The 16,989-nt window shown below is 29.8% G+C and overlaps 1 protein-coding gene across 2 annotated transcripts in view; it reads right to left on the reverse strand.

The window, feature by feature from the left end:
* Window positions 1-16,989, reverse strand: part of LOC127282122 (uncharacterized) — a 184,259-nt gene that overhangs the window by 83,460 nt on the left and 83,810 nt on the right. The window contains exon 2 of one of the 2 annotated variants that reach the window (XM_051306206.1): window positions 7,451-7,648. The exons of the other annotated variant lie outside the window; for it this stretch is intronic. Coding sequence (XP_051162163.1) covers window positions 7,451-7,648 — 198 coding nt within the window. The remainder of the gene's footprint in view (window positions 1-7,450; window positions 7,649-16,989) is intronic. 2 annotated transcript variants of the gene reach the window in all.

The raw sequence follows: 16,989 nt of genomic DNA on the forward strand, positions 1-16,989 counted from the left end.
TTTGCTACCAGCTTGCAGATACAATTGTTCGATTAGCAATAAATATATTTATTTTCACACTAGGTAAGTCAAATTATATTTATTAATCTAACAATATTAATTTACTTAAACAGTAATAATTCATGATAATTAAAATTTTTGGAAAACGCAGTCTGAAATTAAGATAATTTTAAATTTTATTTAAATATATTTTGATGTCGTGTGGCGCTTTTTAAATATTAAACATAAGGGACCACAAATGTTAAAAAAACTTTCAATATTATCAAAAAAAAGTAATATTTTTTTAAATACAAGGTTAAAAGTTTTTTTTTATACGATCCTACTAAGTTTCTAAGGTACTTTATAACAAAGAATATTCTATTAAAATATTATAAGTAAGCTCTAATAAAAAAACCGTGTTTTATAAATGATGATGATAGTATTACAAATTTTCAGAGTTGATCATACATAAGAAAATGCTTGAATTGAAATCCCAGCTGATTCTTTTTTTGAAAATATCGATATTTTTCATTTTTAATCGCGTAACCCTGGCGGATTTAATTTACCTAAATTCGACCCAGCTGGGGCGAATCTAAGTCGAATTAAGGTAATTATCAAAAAAAAAAGCTTTAAATTGATGAAAATTTATAAAAATTAGTATTGTGAGGTTAAATGAACATTTATAGAGTTAATTTTTGTAAGAATTTTAATTATTAACGTGATAAATAATAAATAATCACTTGATATGTGCAAATGGTAACTGTAGATTTTAACTCGTTGTCAGTATTCATAATATTTTCAAGAAATTAGTGTAAAATGTGTGAAAAAATAATTTATATTTAATAGAAATTGCAAATTTTATTAAATTATTTTATTATTTATCGAGCACAGTTTAAAATAATTGTAATTTAATTTAAAAAAAAAGTTTTCTTAAAAGTGATAAGATCTCTACTATACCGACAGCAAGAGGATATTTTCAGGTAAGTAAAGTTATTGTAGCGTGTAGTTTTGTTGTGACTAAAAGATGTCGCTTTAGTTTCTATAGTGATCAGACAGGAACATAGAATTTCATGATCAAATATTCATGAATATTCATCACTATAGAAACTAAAGCGACATCTTTTAGTCACAACAAAACTACACGCTACAATAACTTTACTTACCTGAAAATATCCTCTTGCTGTCGGTATAGTAGAGTTCTTATCACTTTTAAGAAAACTTTTTTTTTAAATTAAATTACAATTATTTTAAACTGTGCTCGATAAATAATAAAATAATTTAAAAAAATTTGCTATTTCTATTAAATATAAATTATTTTTTCACACATTTTACACTAATTTCTTGAAAATATTATGAAAACTGACAACGAGTTAAAATCTACAGTTACCACTTGCACATATCAAGTGATTATTTATTATTTATCACGTTAATAATTAAAATTCTTACAAAAATTAACTCTATAAATGTTCATTTAATCTCACAATTATAATTTTTATAAATTTTTATCAATTTAAACCTTTTTTTTGATAATTACCTAAATTCGACTTAGATTCGCCCCAGCTGGGTCAAATTTAGGTACATCAAATCCGCCAGGGAATAAGCATTTGTTTAGTATATTAGCAAGGTGCATGTATTTATCCTATCCCCTATTATCCTATCTCCTCTCCTATAATAATTAATAATAATATAATAAATCTCTAAATGTAACGCCTATCCCATTGCAATTGGTCGGTTGTCACTGTTATGCGTATACCATTGGTCAAAGTTATATTCATCGTCATTGTCTAACAGGCACATCAGACGTTCTCTTATCTTCCTCGTATAGGCACGTTAGAAACAGACATATATACGTATAGTCGTTTTTTTGTGTTTATCATAGAAGCACATTCTTACCGACTTATGGAAATTTAAAAAGTATGCACCACAAACGATTTAATATTAATGATTTAATTGTATATCAGATCAAGAAATCTAACAATCATTTTTAAAAATATTGTAAGTCAAATAGTTGACATTGTAATTTTTCAATTAGTTCAATATTTAAAGTATACATTGCGTAGAAGATAATGCAGTCGGAAATTCATTTTGTCCAACGCCTTCGGTGGAATTGAGCTATTGTACACTAGTGGAGGAATGAGAAAAACTGAGAGTAGAGTGGAGATAAAAGGAATAATAAAAACTTCAAAATTAATAATAAATATTAACCAACCAACTGAATGTTTTAATGATCGCTAATGACATAGTTAATGTTAAATTGTCAGTTTGACAGTTGTCAAATTAACTGTCAACTTATTGCCAAGTTAACTAAACATCAAATTTTTCACCAATGACACCAAAAACCCTTTTATTAAAATTTTTATTAAAACAATTAACTTTTTTATAAAACTTGACACTTGATTTGACAGCTGTCAAATTATATAAACAATCTACTATTTTACAATAGGGATAATATTCTTGTAGCGAACTAAGTGAAAAAAAGTTGATATTGTTAGGTTTTTTCAAACACTGTCGGAGAGGAAGGGGGTTGAATATTTTTGAAAAATTTAAACAGTGAATTTTTGAAGACTTGTAACTTTTAAACAGAAGGAAGAAGAAAAATTTGTCTTATATGTTTTCGAAAGGTTTTTTCCTGCTCTTTCGAATGGTGGAAAAAAAATTTGAAAAAATTTAAATTTTGACCCTTTGTTGAAAATTCAACTTTTTTCGAATTTTTTTTTAAGTTCGGTCCTTTTTATTTTTTTTATTTATTTTTTTTTTTTGAAAGCTAAAAATGTATATTTTCACCAAAAAAAATATGGAGATGTCCTTTTTAGGTTTCCGTACTCGGTTCGGAACCCTATTAATATCGGTTTGTTTGAAATCGTGTACCCCCCCCCCCCTAGCGGCCACACGAATTTATCTGGAGGGCTAAAATTTGGTACAAATATGTATTTTCGTGTGTAGATTACAGGAATAATATAGAGAACCTGATTGGAATTGATTATCATAGCGTTGTCAAGGAAAAACCATGGATTTTTACGAAAAATACCTAAAAATGACTATGAACCCCCCCCCCTAGCGGCCACATCATCTTTTTTTTACATAAAGAGCTCAAATTTGGCACACTTACGTATTTTTACGTGAAATTTACAGGAAAAATATAGCGAACTTGATTCGGATCAATTTACATAGCGTTGTCAACGAAAAATCAAAAATTTCGAAAAAAATGGTTTAATCTCCCTAGCGCACACAATATTCAACCCAGACTGTTCATATTTGCTGGATAAATGTATTTTTGCGTGAAAATTACAAGGAAAAAATGTAAGCACGATTGGAGTTAATGATCAATTTTTATCAAATAAAAAAAAATGATAATTTTAGGAAAAAAATGTATTTTTCCACCAAAAACGAACAAAATTTTATTTAAAGGGATTCAAATTTGTATATTTTAACGTATTTTACGTGCATATTACAAAAAAAAATATAGCAAAGATGATTGGAGTTGATTTTTCTGGTGCTATGAAGAAAAAACTGATAATTTTAGAAAAAATCAAGAATTTTCTCCCAATAACAAAAAAAATTTTATCTAAAGGGCTTCAAATTTATTATTTTCACGTATTTTTATGTGTAGATTATAGAAATAATTTAATAAACATTGTAAGAAGTGGAAAAAGTGGACTTTTTCCTTGAGTTGTGGCGCGCGAAGAACACTCCGTCGCGCTACGCGCTCCAAATGTTATGCTGACTCTACCCGTGTAGAAATTGAAACGTGGTTACAATCAGGCCCTGATCTGGCAAAATAGGGGCCTGAATATGCAATGAAACGCTTTTTATGATCAGGACCTGAATAGATATTTTCAAAATAAGGGCCAAATCAGGTTCTGATCAGGGCCTTACTTAGGTTAAAATAGTTTAATGTTTCGTCAATTTAAGTTTATTTTTGACATTTACATTATGATATATACGAAATGGAGGTTAATATAAATACAATAATAAACTTATTTTTATTAATTTATTAATATTAATTAATAATAAATTAAGGAAATAACTCATCAAATTGTATACTTTTTAAAGGTTTGTTATTTAAAATATCACTTTTAATAATTAATTCTTTAAACATAAGAAGAAAACGCAGCGTATATTTTTTTAATTAAAACTACATTATTTAAGTGAACTTTTCGGTGCATTAATCTCATGTGAATTTTTTAAAAAATTTTAATTTAATAAAATTGTTTGTAATAATTAATTTTGCTTTCTCGTGGAGGAAGCTATTTTTCAATATGGAAGGAAAACGTGTCAATTTGCTTTTTCAATTAAAAAAATTTTATTTTTTTGAACTCTTTAGAGCATTTATCTCATATAGAAAAACTTTTTTTATATTTACAACATAAATAACTTGTTTATTGAATATAAAAGGACAGAATAATAAAATAATAATTTTAATTATTCCACAATTAATTTAATTAAAATCAATAAGAATTTATTTAAATATAATTATATAAAAATAATAATAATAATAATAGTAATACAATATTAAAATTATTATTTCTATTAACTTCAATCTGAATTTAGTTCTTAACCTATTAAAATAATTGTTTTTTATTTAATAGATGTCAAAATTTCCTTCTCAATTTTTCAGTGAATAAATAAAACTATTAATTAAGAAGTAAGTATATGAATAATAATGTAAGTGAATAACTTAATTGAATTTCACATAAATAAGAATATAAATTTTGTTTTTATTTCTTTACGTATATTCTTTTAGATTTCAATCCTCACAATTGTAATCATTGTTAATGAATATAATAAAAATAAAATACAGTATGAAATTATATAATAAAATATAATAAGTTTAAGAAAAAAATTGGTAGTGAATTCATTTAGTTGCATTAATAGATTTTGTATTTAATTCATTTTTAAATTTTAGGATGGAAATGAGAATTTTTTTTATTACCCTTTTTTAAAGTAACAATTTTTTTCCTTAAATCGTCGTAGAATGACGTTTAAAAAATTGATTGTAGCTAAATGTGTTGTCAAAAACTTTAATAACCCCTTTTTAGAAGTAACCTGGAACCTGATCAGGCCCTGAAGACTGGCCGTGATCAGTCAATCCTGATCAGGGCCAAACCACAAATAAGATTTTCTTCAGACAATTTCTACACGGGATATACATTTAATATTATATTACAATATTTTAATATAAAAATTATATATAATAATTATATTATTATTATATAGGATTAATTTTCTTAAAGTTCTTCGACTTTAAAGATAACATTCTCATCATGGCACTCGCGTTTCACGCTCGAATGTATGATGCGGAATTAGAAGTGTTTTTGAGTATTTGGATTTTTCAAATATATGAAACATTTGAGCGAACGAATACATTTAAGGGGTTAGTATTACATCTCCATTATTGTTTTCAAATAGTTTTTTTAATTAAACAATTTACTTTATTTACTTCAAATTTGTTATACATAAAACTAAGGGTTATATACTATTCCCAGTTGAAAAATCTTGTACTAGATCATGTACATTTTCTTGTTCAGGTTCAAGTACTTGCACATTCGCGTGATCTTGTACAAGAGCAGAAAACGAACCTGCAAAAAGAATTGGAACAAAGTACAGGTACATGCAAGTGTACTTGTTTGTGACTTTGTGTGTGCAAAATTACAAATCGATTCGTTTCGATTTACAAAAGTTATTGTGTCAACAACATTTTATGTCTACATACATACATACAGACACTTTCGTCGGACCATGATTTTTCGACTCAGGGCATCTCAAAACGTGAAGATTTCATTGAAATAGAAAAAGTCAATTTTCGACCAATTATAATACCTTCTCATGTGATGAGAATGTAAAAATAAATGCTTTTTTCATTAAAATCTCAAAAACATAAAGAGATAGAGAAAAATGTTTAATAGCAAAGTTGTAGCTGATAAAATTTTTAAGAAAAATGTTTCTGGGGTCATTATGCCAAGATGAATACATTACAAGATAATTGAGTCAGAAAGTCTGATTTTTGTGTAAAAAAATAAAAATAATATGTACCTATATAGAGTAGTTTTTTTCTAAATTGATATTTTTTTCACTTGTATCATATTTTCTGAGTCTATTGTAATGCGAATGTGTCTATTTTAAGGACTGATTTTTCCACCCCATTAATAAAATTTAATTTTTCATGAAAAATGTATTTTTTTTGGCGTTTTTTAGATGTTTTTCGACAATTTAACCACTGTAACTTTTACAATTTTATTTTAATCAAAAAATTTTATTTAAAAAAATTGTTTTCTTTTTTCTGGACTATAAAGCTGTGTAATGAAAATTTTTTTTATTTTTGAACTTTATTTTACACAAAACATTTTTAAAAAAAATTTTGCATACATATAAATTTTATACATTTGAATTTAAAGTTGGGTCAATGAGCAACCAACTATCGATCAAATGAAGATTTTATGAGTATTTCAAGTATTTTAAATTTTTATAAGATTATGATTTGAAACGGCAATTAAGTAGTCGAAACGTTATTTATTTCAAATATTATTAATTTCTCTACAAAAAATTTATTTTTTGATATTAAAAAAATGAAAATTAATTATGCAACAACTTTATATATTTTTAAAAAAATTCAACAACTCTTTCTTTTTGACTAGGTACTAAACACCAACGAAAAAGGCGCGGTTAATAAAAATATACTCATATTATCTCATCTACTCATAGTCATAGGTCAATGGAGAATAGACTCAAATTTACGTCAAAGGTCATAGGCGTGGAGGCCAACATAAACTCAAAATTTGGTCAAAGTCATAAAAAAATACTGACATAACCTCAAAATAAGGGTCACAGTTTAGAAGGACGTCATCCGTGGTGCATCTTGGAAACAAATTCATTAAAATTAAATAATAAACATTTTTCTTAAAGATTTTGGCTCAAACCAATCTTTGAAAATATATAAAAACTTATTACTTAACTAATCTGCTAAGATTTTAATTCAAGCATTTTTTTATGTATGATTAACCCTGAAAAAAGTGGCGTTTTCACTTTTTTCGCCATTTTCATGCAACCTATAGTTGCTTTAAGCCTACCATATGACTTAACGTCCGCAGGCTAACACGTTAACCACTACGCTATCCTAACATGTAAATATAAATACAAAATTGATTTGACCAGGTGCCAACCGTCGGGCCAACCAAGGCCCAGAGTTTGGCCCAACTAAAATTTTAACTCGTTTAAAATACGTCTTGAAAAGTTTTGCCAACCAAGGCTCAGAGTTGGCCTGACAGTTGACAAAAATTCTCGAAACGTATTTTAAACGACTTAAAATTTTTAATGGTTGGACATTTTCTGGCCCAAAGTTGGCACAATTGCAATTTGGTATTGAAAACTTGCTGCAAACATATGTGCAATGAACACTAACATGGTAATCTTGTGAAGTTTTTTTCTATTCTGGTTTCTACATGAGATTATAAATAATACATTTATTTCTTACCAGAAAGAAAAGATCCTCGACACAAAAAATGTTCAATCGAATGATGTTGAGGTGGTGGTTGACGCGAATGCGATGGATGGTAGGGATGATAAGTTGCAACATGCCTGGCTATCGGTTTTGCAATACTGCAGCCCGTCGAATTTTGATAATTTTGAAAAATCATAGGTATCGCCACAGCAGGAATAATCGGAAAGTTTTCTGTAAAATAAACATGACACAAATAAATAAAATAAATTTAAAAGTTGGAAGTACAAAAAGGAATTGCTCTTTTTTATTTTTCAAGAATGGTCATACATTTTTTTATTTATTACAAAGCCACAGAAAAATAAGTGTCTGAATCAAAGTATGCTTTCCCTAGATACTTGAATGCGCTAAACATGAATCTAAGGTAAGATTTGTTATATAACCCAAAAGCCGCGGTATTATTAGAGATAAAAAACCAGTATGGAAATATGTATAATTACATATATAATACAAATTTTAAACTTTTAGTCAATAGGATTAAAAATATCATGATTTTTTTTATATAAATTATTTCATTTAGAAATAATTATATTATCAGTCGTTTAATTGCATTCGCAAGCGTAAAACAAATTAAAAAAACGAAGCGATATTTGCACATTGGTCAAAGTTATTTTCAAATAATTCCATTAAATTTGTGAGATCATCAACTTCCAAATCTTCTTCTTCATTGTTATTCGATTGGTCAGCGATTAAATTTCCGGCATATAAAGGTGCTTCATTCGCAGCATTTCGAGGTGTGTACATGGTGTGACTATTAAATCTATTGAGCATATCTTTTGTGACTATAAAGTCTTTGCAGCATTGACCAAAAACCTATTTTCCAACAGAAAAAATAAACCATTTATTTTTCTATTTAAAATGAAATAAAATTATAATTGCATATTCAAATATATATACCTGAAGGTAAACACGCAAGCGTAGAAGAGCTTCCAACATTTTCAACTGTAATTTATTCCTTCTTATAGTCTTAATATTGTTCATATAAAATGAAAATGCGCTCAACTACTGCATTGCTAACTGGTAAAGTCAGACAACGAAGAGCGAAAAGAGCCAGTTCCTTGAAAGGCTGTTCTCCAATGGCATTCGAACAATTTAAGACACATGCCCAAAAGTGATAGATATCAATAGTGTCAATATTTTCGTTTACCTCTGGATGCAAACATATTTCACGAAGTGGTAAAACACTCAGAGCTTGCCATTGAGACTCTAAAACTTCAAGATTGACTGCAGGATCTGGTAATCATTAAAACTTAAATTTTATGGATCAGATGATCGAATTAAAAAAAATATAAAATTTTTAAAAACATTTCTATTACCTAATTCTAATGGCAACTGATCAAACACAGGTCGACCTATTCTTGCCAAAGTTAACTTTGGTGTCAAGTTTTTTACTTTTTCAATGACTTTAAGGTTTTCAGTCGTCCTTTCAATGAGTTGGCGACAAAGAGTTAATAAAAAATTACCACAGTTCGACCTTACAAGAGATAAAGAGTTTTGAGGAATCTCGAGTCTTCTAGAAAGCTGAGTAAAATTGTCTCCAAAATTCACTTGGTCGATAGGTTTTAAATTGTCAACAACGCGCAAAGCAGTCTTTAACATCGTTACTTCATCGTTCCTTAAAATTCCTGGCCTATACGTGTCAGCAATCACTCTATCTATTAGAACACGTTTAGCTACGTTAAACATTAAATTTCGAAGATCACTATACAGTTTAGTGATGTCAGCATTTGTGTGCTCAAAAGCTAAATTCAAAGTGTTAACTTCTTTTAGTGTCGTCTTCAAAAAAGTCAAGTATAAAAGATTAGAATTATCTTTATACAAATTTGCTAAAGTGTTCACTTTGAAATCAGGCTGAGATGCGGCTTTTTGTACAAAAAAATCACGCAAATCATCCCATTGATCTACGACGATTGATGAAACAGGCAACCAAACAAGCCAACGCGTTTTAGACAAGGTTTGCAATTTTAAAGGAGATCTTCCATCGTTTCTATCCTAAAAATTAAAATTATTTTAGAACATTTATAATTTATAAATATTTAAGTAGGTATAAAAAAACATTTTTACTTTAAAGAAGTCAGTGTATTCTCCTTGTCGTTTTGCACTGAGAGCAAACCAGTTGTAGGTTTCCGTGAGAATAAAATCAAGTTGATAAGGAACAGTTTTGTAGGCGAACTTTGTACAATTGTCAAGACTGTGACAAACGCATCTAACCAATTGCAAATGAGGAAGCTCATTTTTCAAATGAGCATAAAAGGTATTACACATATTGCTAGCACTATCAGTGCCAATAGCATGTAATTGAGAAAAAGGCAATCCAATCGAGGAAAGATAAGTTTTAAGATCCTTAGCTAGATTTTCTTCAGTACAACTGACAACCTTGATAATTCCCAAAAAATCGGTTACCATCTGTTTATGCTTCAAACTGAAGTAACGAACGCATAAACCCATAAATTTTGTCACTGAAACACCGTCGATTCATCGACTATGAGTGCATATGAACGATCTCCGATATCCGTGAGAAGCTCTTGCAGTTGCACTGGTGCAATGACATTAGCTATTAACGATGAACATTTTGTTCGATGAAGCCTAATATTTCCGGGATGAGATCCTTTTCCTAAAATTTTCAACATTTCTCCTAGGTGATCAACACCACACGTATGGAACAATGCATTGCCATGAACACAGAGAGTTTAATTTCTACAATCTTGTCATCGTCTTGAATAACAACATCTAAGAAACACGAAAATGGTAATACGTATTTTAAAAATTATCAAAGGTGATAAAGTTACTATAATGAAAGAAGTTTAAAATGGCCATCAAAAATGAAATTCTATTTTTTCCGGACAATAAAAAAATGTTTTTTAATTGAAAAAATCTAAAGTAATTAATAATTACCATAATCATGTAGGCTTTTTCGTTGTGATCTGTTTAAGGCTTTTTCATTTTCCTTATGTTTTATGCGTTTTGAGTGTGCAATTAAATCGCTATGATGGGCACGTATGTGACATTTGCATAATTTGCAAAATGCTTCCGCCTTTCCGTCTATCACATCAGTCTCAGAGGAAGGAATAAGCCAATCTAAGAAGTCAATCTTTTTATTCTTTTAATAAACTAAGCACTTAAAATTAATTTTCAAAACATTATTTATTGAAAAAACAAAAAGCTCTCTCGAATTTGTAGGTTAAGTTGTAGATTTTATGTATACTTACTTTTCAGTTCCGGTTCAGATTTCCATCTCGAATTATAGTGTTTCAAATATTTTCCCCACTTTCCCATGTCTCTTAGAAAATTAAACTTTCGCGCTCAATAAAATAAATCTTTCAAACAACTACCAAATAAGTACAGAAATACGAGTGTGCTATTGCACCTTTGACATTCGTGTAACGAAGCAAAGAGCATGTAGTGATATAAATACCGACAGGGTAAAACATACGAATTAATATAAATTACTACCACGGTACGGCGCCAACAGATTTTTCTCATTTAAATAGTTGGTCAGCACAATACAATTTTATTTTTCATTGTGTTTTTATAAAAACCAACATTCCACCGTTGCAAAGCCCAAAATCGCCGTTATATACTTAATATATAGCCCAATCGCTACTTGTAGCGAAAATGAAATTTAGGCCGCGAAAGAGGCTCAAAAGATAGCCTAAAACGCGGTTTATAGCCCAATCTGGTAACTCTGCTCAAGGATATCCTTTTCGGAACGTTCTTGGGACATTGTTAAAAAGTCGTTCTAAAGATATCTTTAGGACATCCCAAAAATGTCCCTAAAAAGGCATCCTGTAGATGTCAGAAAGAATAAAATAAAGACATCCAGAACAAGTTCTATGTCTGGTCTAGAGCAGTTACAAAAATATCCTTAAGAAACCTTAAAGATATTTTTAAAATTATGGAAAAAATTTGATTCTTTTCAGTACATTTTTTAGACATATTGAGGATAATAGAAAAAAGTCTGTTGGACATTTTTTGGACATGTTTAGTACATTCTCAGAACATAATCCTTTTTCGGCGAATTAGCCCATAAGGATCAATATATATGACCAGTAATCGCGATATACTTTTTTTGTGTATTTGGATCTTCAAAAGAACTTCGGTGTTGTGAGTCGTTTGGCGTTTAAGACTTAATACCCTTTACATTACGCACTCTTTGGCCTATGAAGTATACATAATTTCAACGTAATATTCATTTTGGTAATCAAAGATTTTGAAACATTTTAGTACATTACTTAGCCATATTCAGCATATTTTTGATACATTCTCAGGATATGGTTGGAACATTTCTAGAATACTCTGTGAACATTTTTTGACATTTCAGGGATATTTTTAGAACATTCTGGGGACCTTCTGAAGACGTATTTAACACATTTTGGGGACAATTTCAGGACATTCTTAAGACGTTTTTTGACATTTCGGGGATATTTTTAGGAAATTTGGAACGTTCTAAAGCCATCCTAAAGATATCTTGGTGCCCACTGGGTTGACATAAAATTTATTAGATATATTAGAAGCATCATTACAAATTGGTATTAAAAACCAACATGGTCAGGAAGATACCTACATTTTGAATCAAATCAAACTTTACGTTACAAAAAACGTGGTTCATAACCTAACAGACAGAGCCATCCTTTTATCACAAAAAATTTCAAAAACAAAAATCTAAAATTAATAACAAAAACATTACAACAAAATGGTTACCCAAAATATTTCAAAAAAAATATCAAAATAAGATTAAAAAAATTACAATCAACACACAAAATCACACAACATAAAAACACTAACCTCTCAACAAATAATACTAACTTACAACAAACGACAACGCAAAATGATAAATTCGTTACAACACCGTATGTAAAAGGACTTTCCGAACAAATCTGAACAATGCTTAGACATTACAACATAAAGTCCTCTTTTACAAATAAGAAAAATCTTTCTAAAATTTTTACTAACAGAAAAGACAAAATTCAGGATGACCATCAATCAAATATAGTATATTCCATTCCTTGCTCTGGTTACTCCTCCTCATATATTGGCCAAACAAACCGTACTTAAAAGACAGAATTTCACAACACAAAAATGACTATAAAAATACTATAGACAAACAAACAAAATTTAAATTAAAAAAAATAAATATAATAACAACACACTTTTTTTTTTTTTTTTTTTGCTTACGGACTATTGGGAAATCTGTATACAGATACCTTGGCTTCCGCATGCCAAGGTTATGTTGGGTTGGTAAAAAAAAGGAGAACAATAAACAAAATAAGCTGGCGAACTACTACCAGCCCCGACCCACTAAAAACCCGTCAACCCTTCTTTTTGTTTTCTTCATTAACTTAATAAAATGTTATTCGCGGGACCTGATCCGACTGTTTAAATCAGAAATTCATTAAAATATAGATCTGATAGACATGCTTCTTACAATTAGCTGATTCATCACTAAATCATGACATTAAATGATACTTCCAAAAAGTTTTAAAAACCCAACAAAAACATCTTCGATGCAAAAAGTTACGCCAAGCAAAAATTATCTTAACCATCGAAATAATTCGTGAAATGAATGTTAGCCAAGTAAACTTTATGATTATGTTAAGTTTTAATTAATTTTTTTAATATAAATAATTGAATTTAAAAATGGGAAATTATAGGTGAGACTGGGGCAAACCGGCCTCGTGGGTAAACCGACCAGGTGTTAGTTTCTCAGAATTGGTCGAACTTTAAAATATGTCAATTATAAATTTAAAAAGACTATATTAAGAATAATTTATTTCTTCAGTTTGACATTTTTTAATTGTGTTTATGCAATTTTATAAACAAAAGTTTGTTTTTTCGCTTCCGCTAGAAATTTTTACGGATCTGTTCATAAGCAATTTGTGAGAAAATCGTGTAATATTTATTAAAATTGTGTTTTAAGTTTAAAAGGTGCATGCCTCAGTTAAATTTATCGGTATATTATTTAATGATTTTACTAAGCATTTTTTTATACAGGACTTAATTGTCAAAATGGGTTTGTGGGACAAACCGGCCTATGTCTGTCTTCCTTGCAACAGAAATTCACGAAGATTATCTATCGGCTAGAAAACATCGTGCACGCTTTCGTGAATCTTTGTCAACTTTACGGAGATTTACGAAGTTTTACAAAGTTCACCGACAGACGTTTCTCCGTAAAAGACAACAATTAGTTGAAAATATTTGTTTTATAATAAATAAGATGTTTCTTTAATTTAAATTTAATCCTATCTTATTATTTTCCTTATTGGGAAGATTGTTTATTGATATTTTTATATTTAATGACGTTTTCCTTACAATTAATTTTCTAAACAAAAAAAAATAAACTGGCCGGTTTGCCCCAGAGGGGTGGCCGGTTTACCTCAGGGGTGGGGTAAACCGGCCAGTTTTCAAATTTTTTTAAAATTGATTCAGCGGCTAAACAATACATTTTAAGGTACATGTGTCTATAGGAGAAAGTAGCGCAATTAGATGACCTTTCCAACAAGCTATTATAGAAGGGTTTTTACTAGTTTCTTTAGTTACTAGAAGAGTTGCCAGATTGGGCTATAAACCGCGTTTTAGGCTATCTTTTGAGCCTCTTTCGCGGCCTAAATTTCATTTTCGCTACAAGTAGCGATTGGGCTATATATTAAGTATATAACGGCGATTTTGGGCTTTGCAACGGTGGAATGTTGGTTTTTATAAAAACACAATGAAAAATAAAATTGTATTGTGCTGACCAACTATTTAAATGAGAAAAATCTGTTGGCGCCGTACCGTGGTAGTAATTTATATTAATTCGTATGTTTTACCCTGTCGGTATTTATATCACTACATGCTCTTTGCTTCGTTACACGAATGTCAAAGGTGCAATAGCACACTCGTATTTCTGTACTTATTTGGTAGTTGTTTGAAAGATTTATTTTATTGAGCGCGAAAGTTTAATTTTCTAAGAGACATGGGAAAGTGGGGAAAATATTTGAAACACTATAATTCGAGATGGAAATCTGAACCGGAACTGAAAAGTAAGTATACATAAAATCTACAACTTAACCTACAAATTCGAGAGAGCTTTTTGTTTTTTCAATAAATAATGTTTTGAAAATTAATTTTAAGTGCTTAGTTTATTAAAAGAATAAAAAGATTGACTTCTTAGATTGGCTTATTCCTTCCTCTGAGACTGATGTGATAGACGGAAAGGCGGAAGCATTTTGCAAATTATGCAAATGTCACATACGTGCCCATCATAGCGATTTAATTGCACACTCAAAACGCATAAAACATAAGGAAAATGAAAAAGCCTTAAACAGATCACAACGAAAAAGCCTACATGATTATGGTAATTATTAATTACTTTAGATTTTTTCAATTAAAAAACATTTTTTTATTGTCCGGAAAAAATAGAATTTCATTTTTGATGGCCATTTTAAACTTCTTTCATTATAGTAACTTTATCACCTTTGATAATTTTTAAAATACGTATTACCATTTTCGTGTTTCTTAGATGTTGTTATTCAAGACGATGACAAGATTGTAGAAATTAAACTCTCTGTGTTCATGGCAATGCATTGTTCCATACGTGTGGTGTTGATCACCTAGGAGAAATGTTGAAAATTTTAGGAAAAGGATCTCATCCCGGAAATATTAGGCTTCATCGAACAAAATGTTCATCGTTAATAGCTAATGTCATTGCACCAGTGCAACTGCAAGAGCTTCTCACGGATATCGGAGATCGTTCATATGCACTCATAGTCGATGAATCGACGGTGTTTCAGTGACAAAATTTATGGGTTTATGCGTTCGTTACTTCAGTTTGAAGCATAAACAGATGGTAACCGATTTTTTGGGAATTATCAAGGTTGTCAGTTGTACTGAAGAAAATCTAGCTAAGGATCTTAAAACTTATCTTTCCTCGATTGGATTGCCTTTTTCTCAATTACATGCTATTGGCACTGATAGTGCTAGCAATATGTGTAATACCTTTTATGCTCATTTGAAAAATGAGCTTCCTCATTTGCAATTGGTTAGATGCGTTTGTCACAGTCTTGACAATTGTACAAAGTTCGCCTACAAAACTGTTCCTTATCAACTTGATTTTATTCTCACGGAAACCTACAACTGGTTTGCTCTCAGTGCAAAACGACAAGGAGAATACACTGACTTCTTTAAAGTAAAAATGTTTTTTTATACCTACTTAAATATTTATAAATTATAAATGTTCTAAAATAATTTTAATTTTTAGGATAGAAACGATGGAAGATCTCCTTTAAAATTGCAAACCTTGTCTAAAACGCGTTGGCTTGTTTGGTTGCCTGTTTCATCAATCGTCGTAGATCAATGGGATGATTTGCGTGATTTTTTTGTACAAAAAGCCGCATCTCAGCCTGATTTCAAAGTGAACACTTTAGCAAATTTGTATAAAGATAATTCTAATCTTTTATACTTGACTTTTTTGAAGACGACACTAAAAGAAGTTAACACTTTGAATTTAGCTTTTGAGCACACAAATGCTGACATCACTAAACTGTATAGTGATCTTCGAAATTTAATGTTTAACGTAGCTAAACGTGTTCTAAAAGATAGAGTGATTGCTGACACGTATAGGCCAGGAATTTTAAGGAACGATGAAGTAACGATGTTAAAGACTGCTTTGCGCGTTGTTGACAATTTAAAACCTATCGACCAAGTGAATTTTGGAGACAATTTTACTCAGCTTTCTAGAAGACTCGAGATTCCTCAAAACTCTTTATCTCTTGTAAGGTCGAACTGTGGTAATTTTTTATTAACTCTTTGTCGCCAACTCATTGAAAGGACGACTGAAAACCTTAAAGTCATTGAAAAAGTAAAAAACTTGACACCAAAGTTAACTTTGGCAAGAATAGGTCGACCTGTGTTTGATCAGTTGCCATTAGAATTAGGTAATAGAAATGTTTTTAAAAATTTTATATTTTTTTTAATTCGATCATCTGATCCATAAAATTTAAGTTTTAATGATTACCAGATCCTGCAGTCAATCTTGAAGTTTTAGAGTCTCAATGGCAAGCTCTGAGTGTTTTACCACTTCGTGAAATATGTTTGCATCCAGAGGTAAACGAAAATATTGACACTATTGATATCTATCACTTTTGGGCATGTGTCTTAAATTGTTCGAATGCCATTGGAGAACAGCCTTTCAAGGAACTGGCTCTTTTCGCTCTTCGTTGTCTGACTTTACCAGTTAGCAATGCAGTAGTTGAGCGCATTTTCATTTTATATGAACAATATTAAGACTATAAGAAGGAATAAATTACAGTTGAAAATGTTGGAAGCTCTTCTACGCTTGCGTGTTTACCTTCAGGTATATATATTTGAATATGCAATTATAATTTTATTTCATTTTAAATAGAAAAATAAATGGTTTATTTTTTCTGTTGGAAAATAGGTTTTTGGTCAATGCTGCAAAGACTTTATAGTCACAAAAGATATGCTCAATAGATTTAATAGTCACACCATGTACACACCTCGAAATGCTGCGAATGAAG

The sequence above is a fragment of the Leptopilina boulardi genome, unplaced genomic scaffold, assembly GCF_019393585.1.
Source record: "Leptopilina boulardi isolate dan_hultmark-lab unplaced genomic scaffold, ZJU_Lbou_2.1 LbouV2_281, whole genome shotgun sequence".
Taxonomy (NCBI): Eukaryota; Metazoa; Arthropoda; class Insecta; order Hymenoptera; family Figitidae; genus Leptopilina; species Leptopilina boulardi.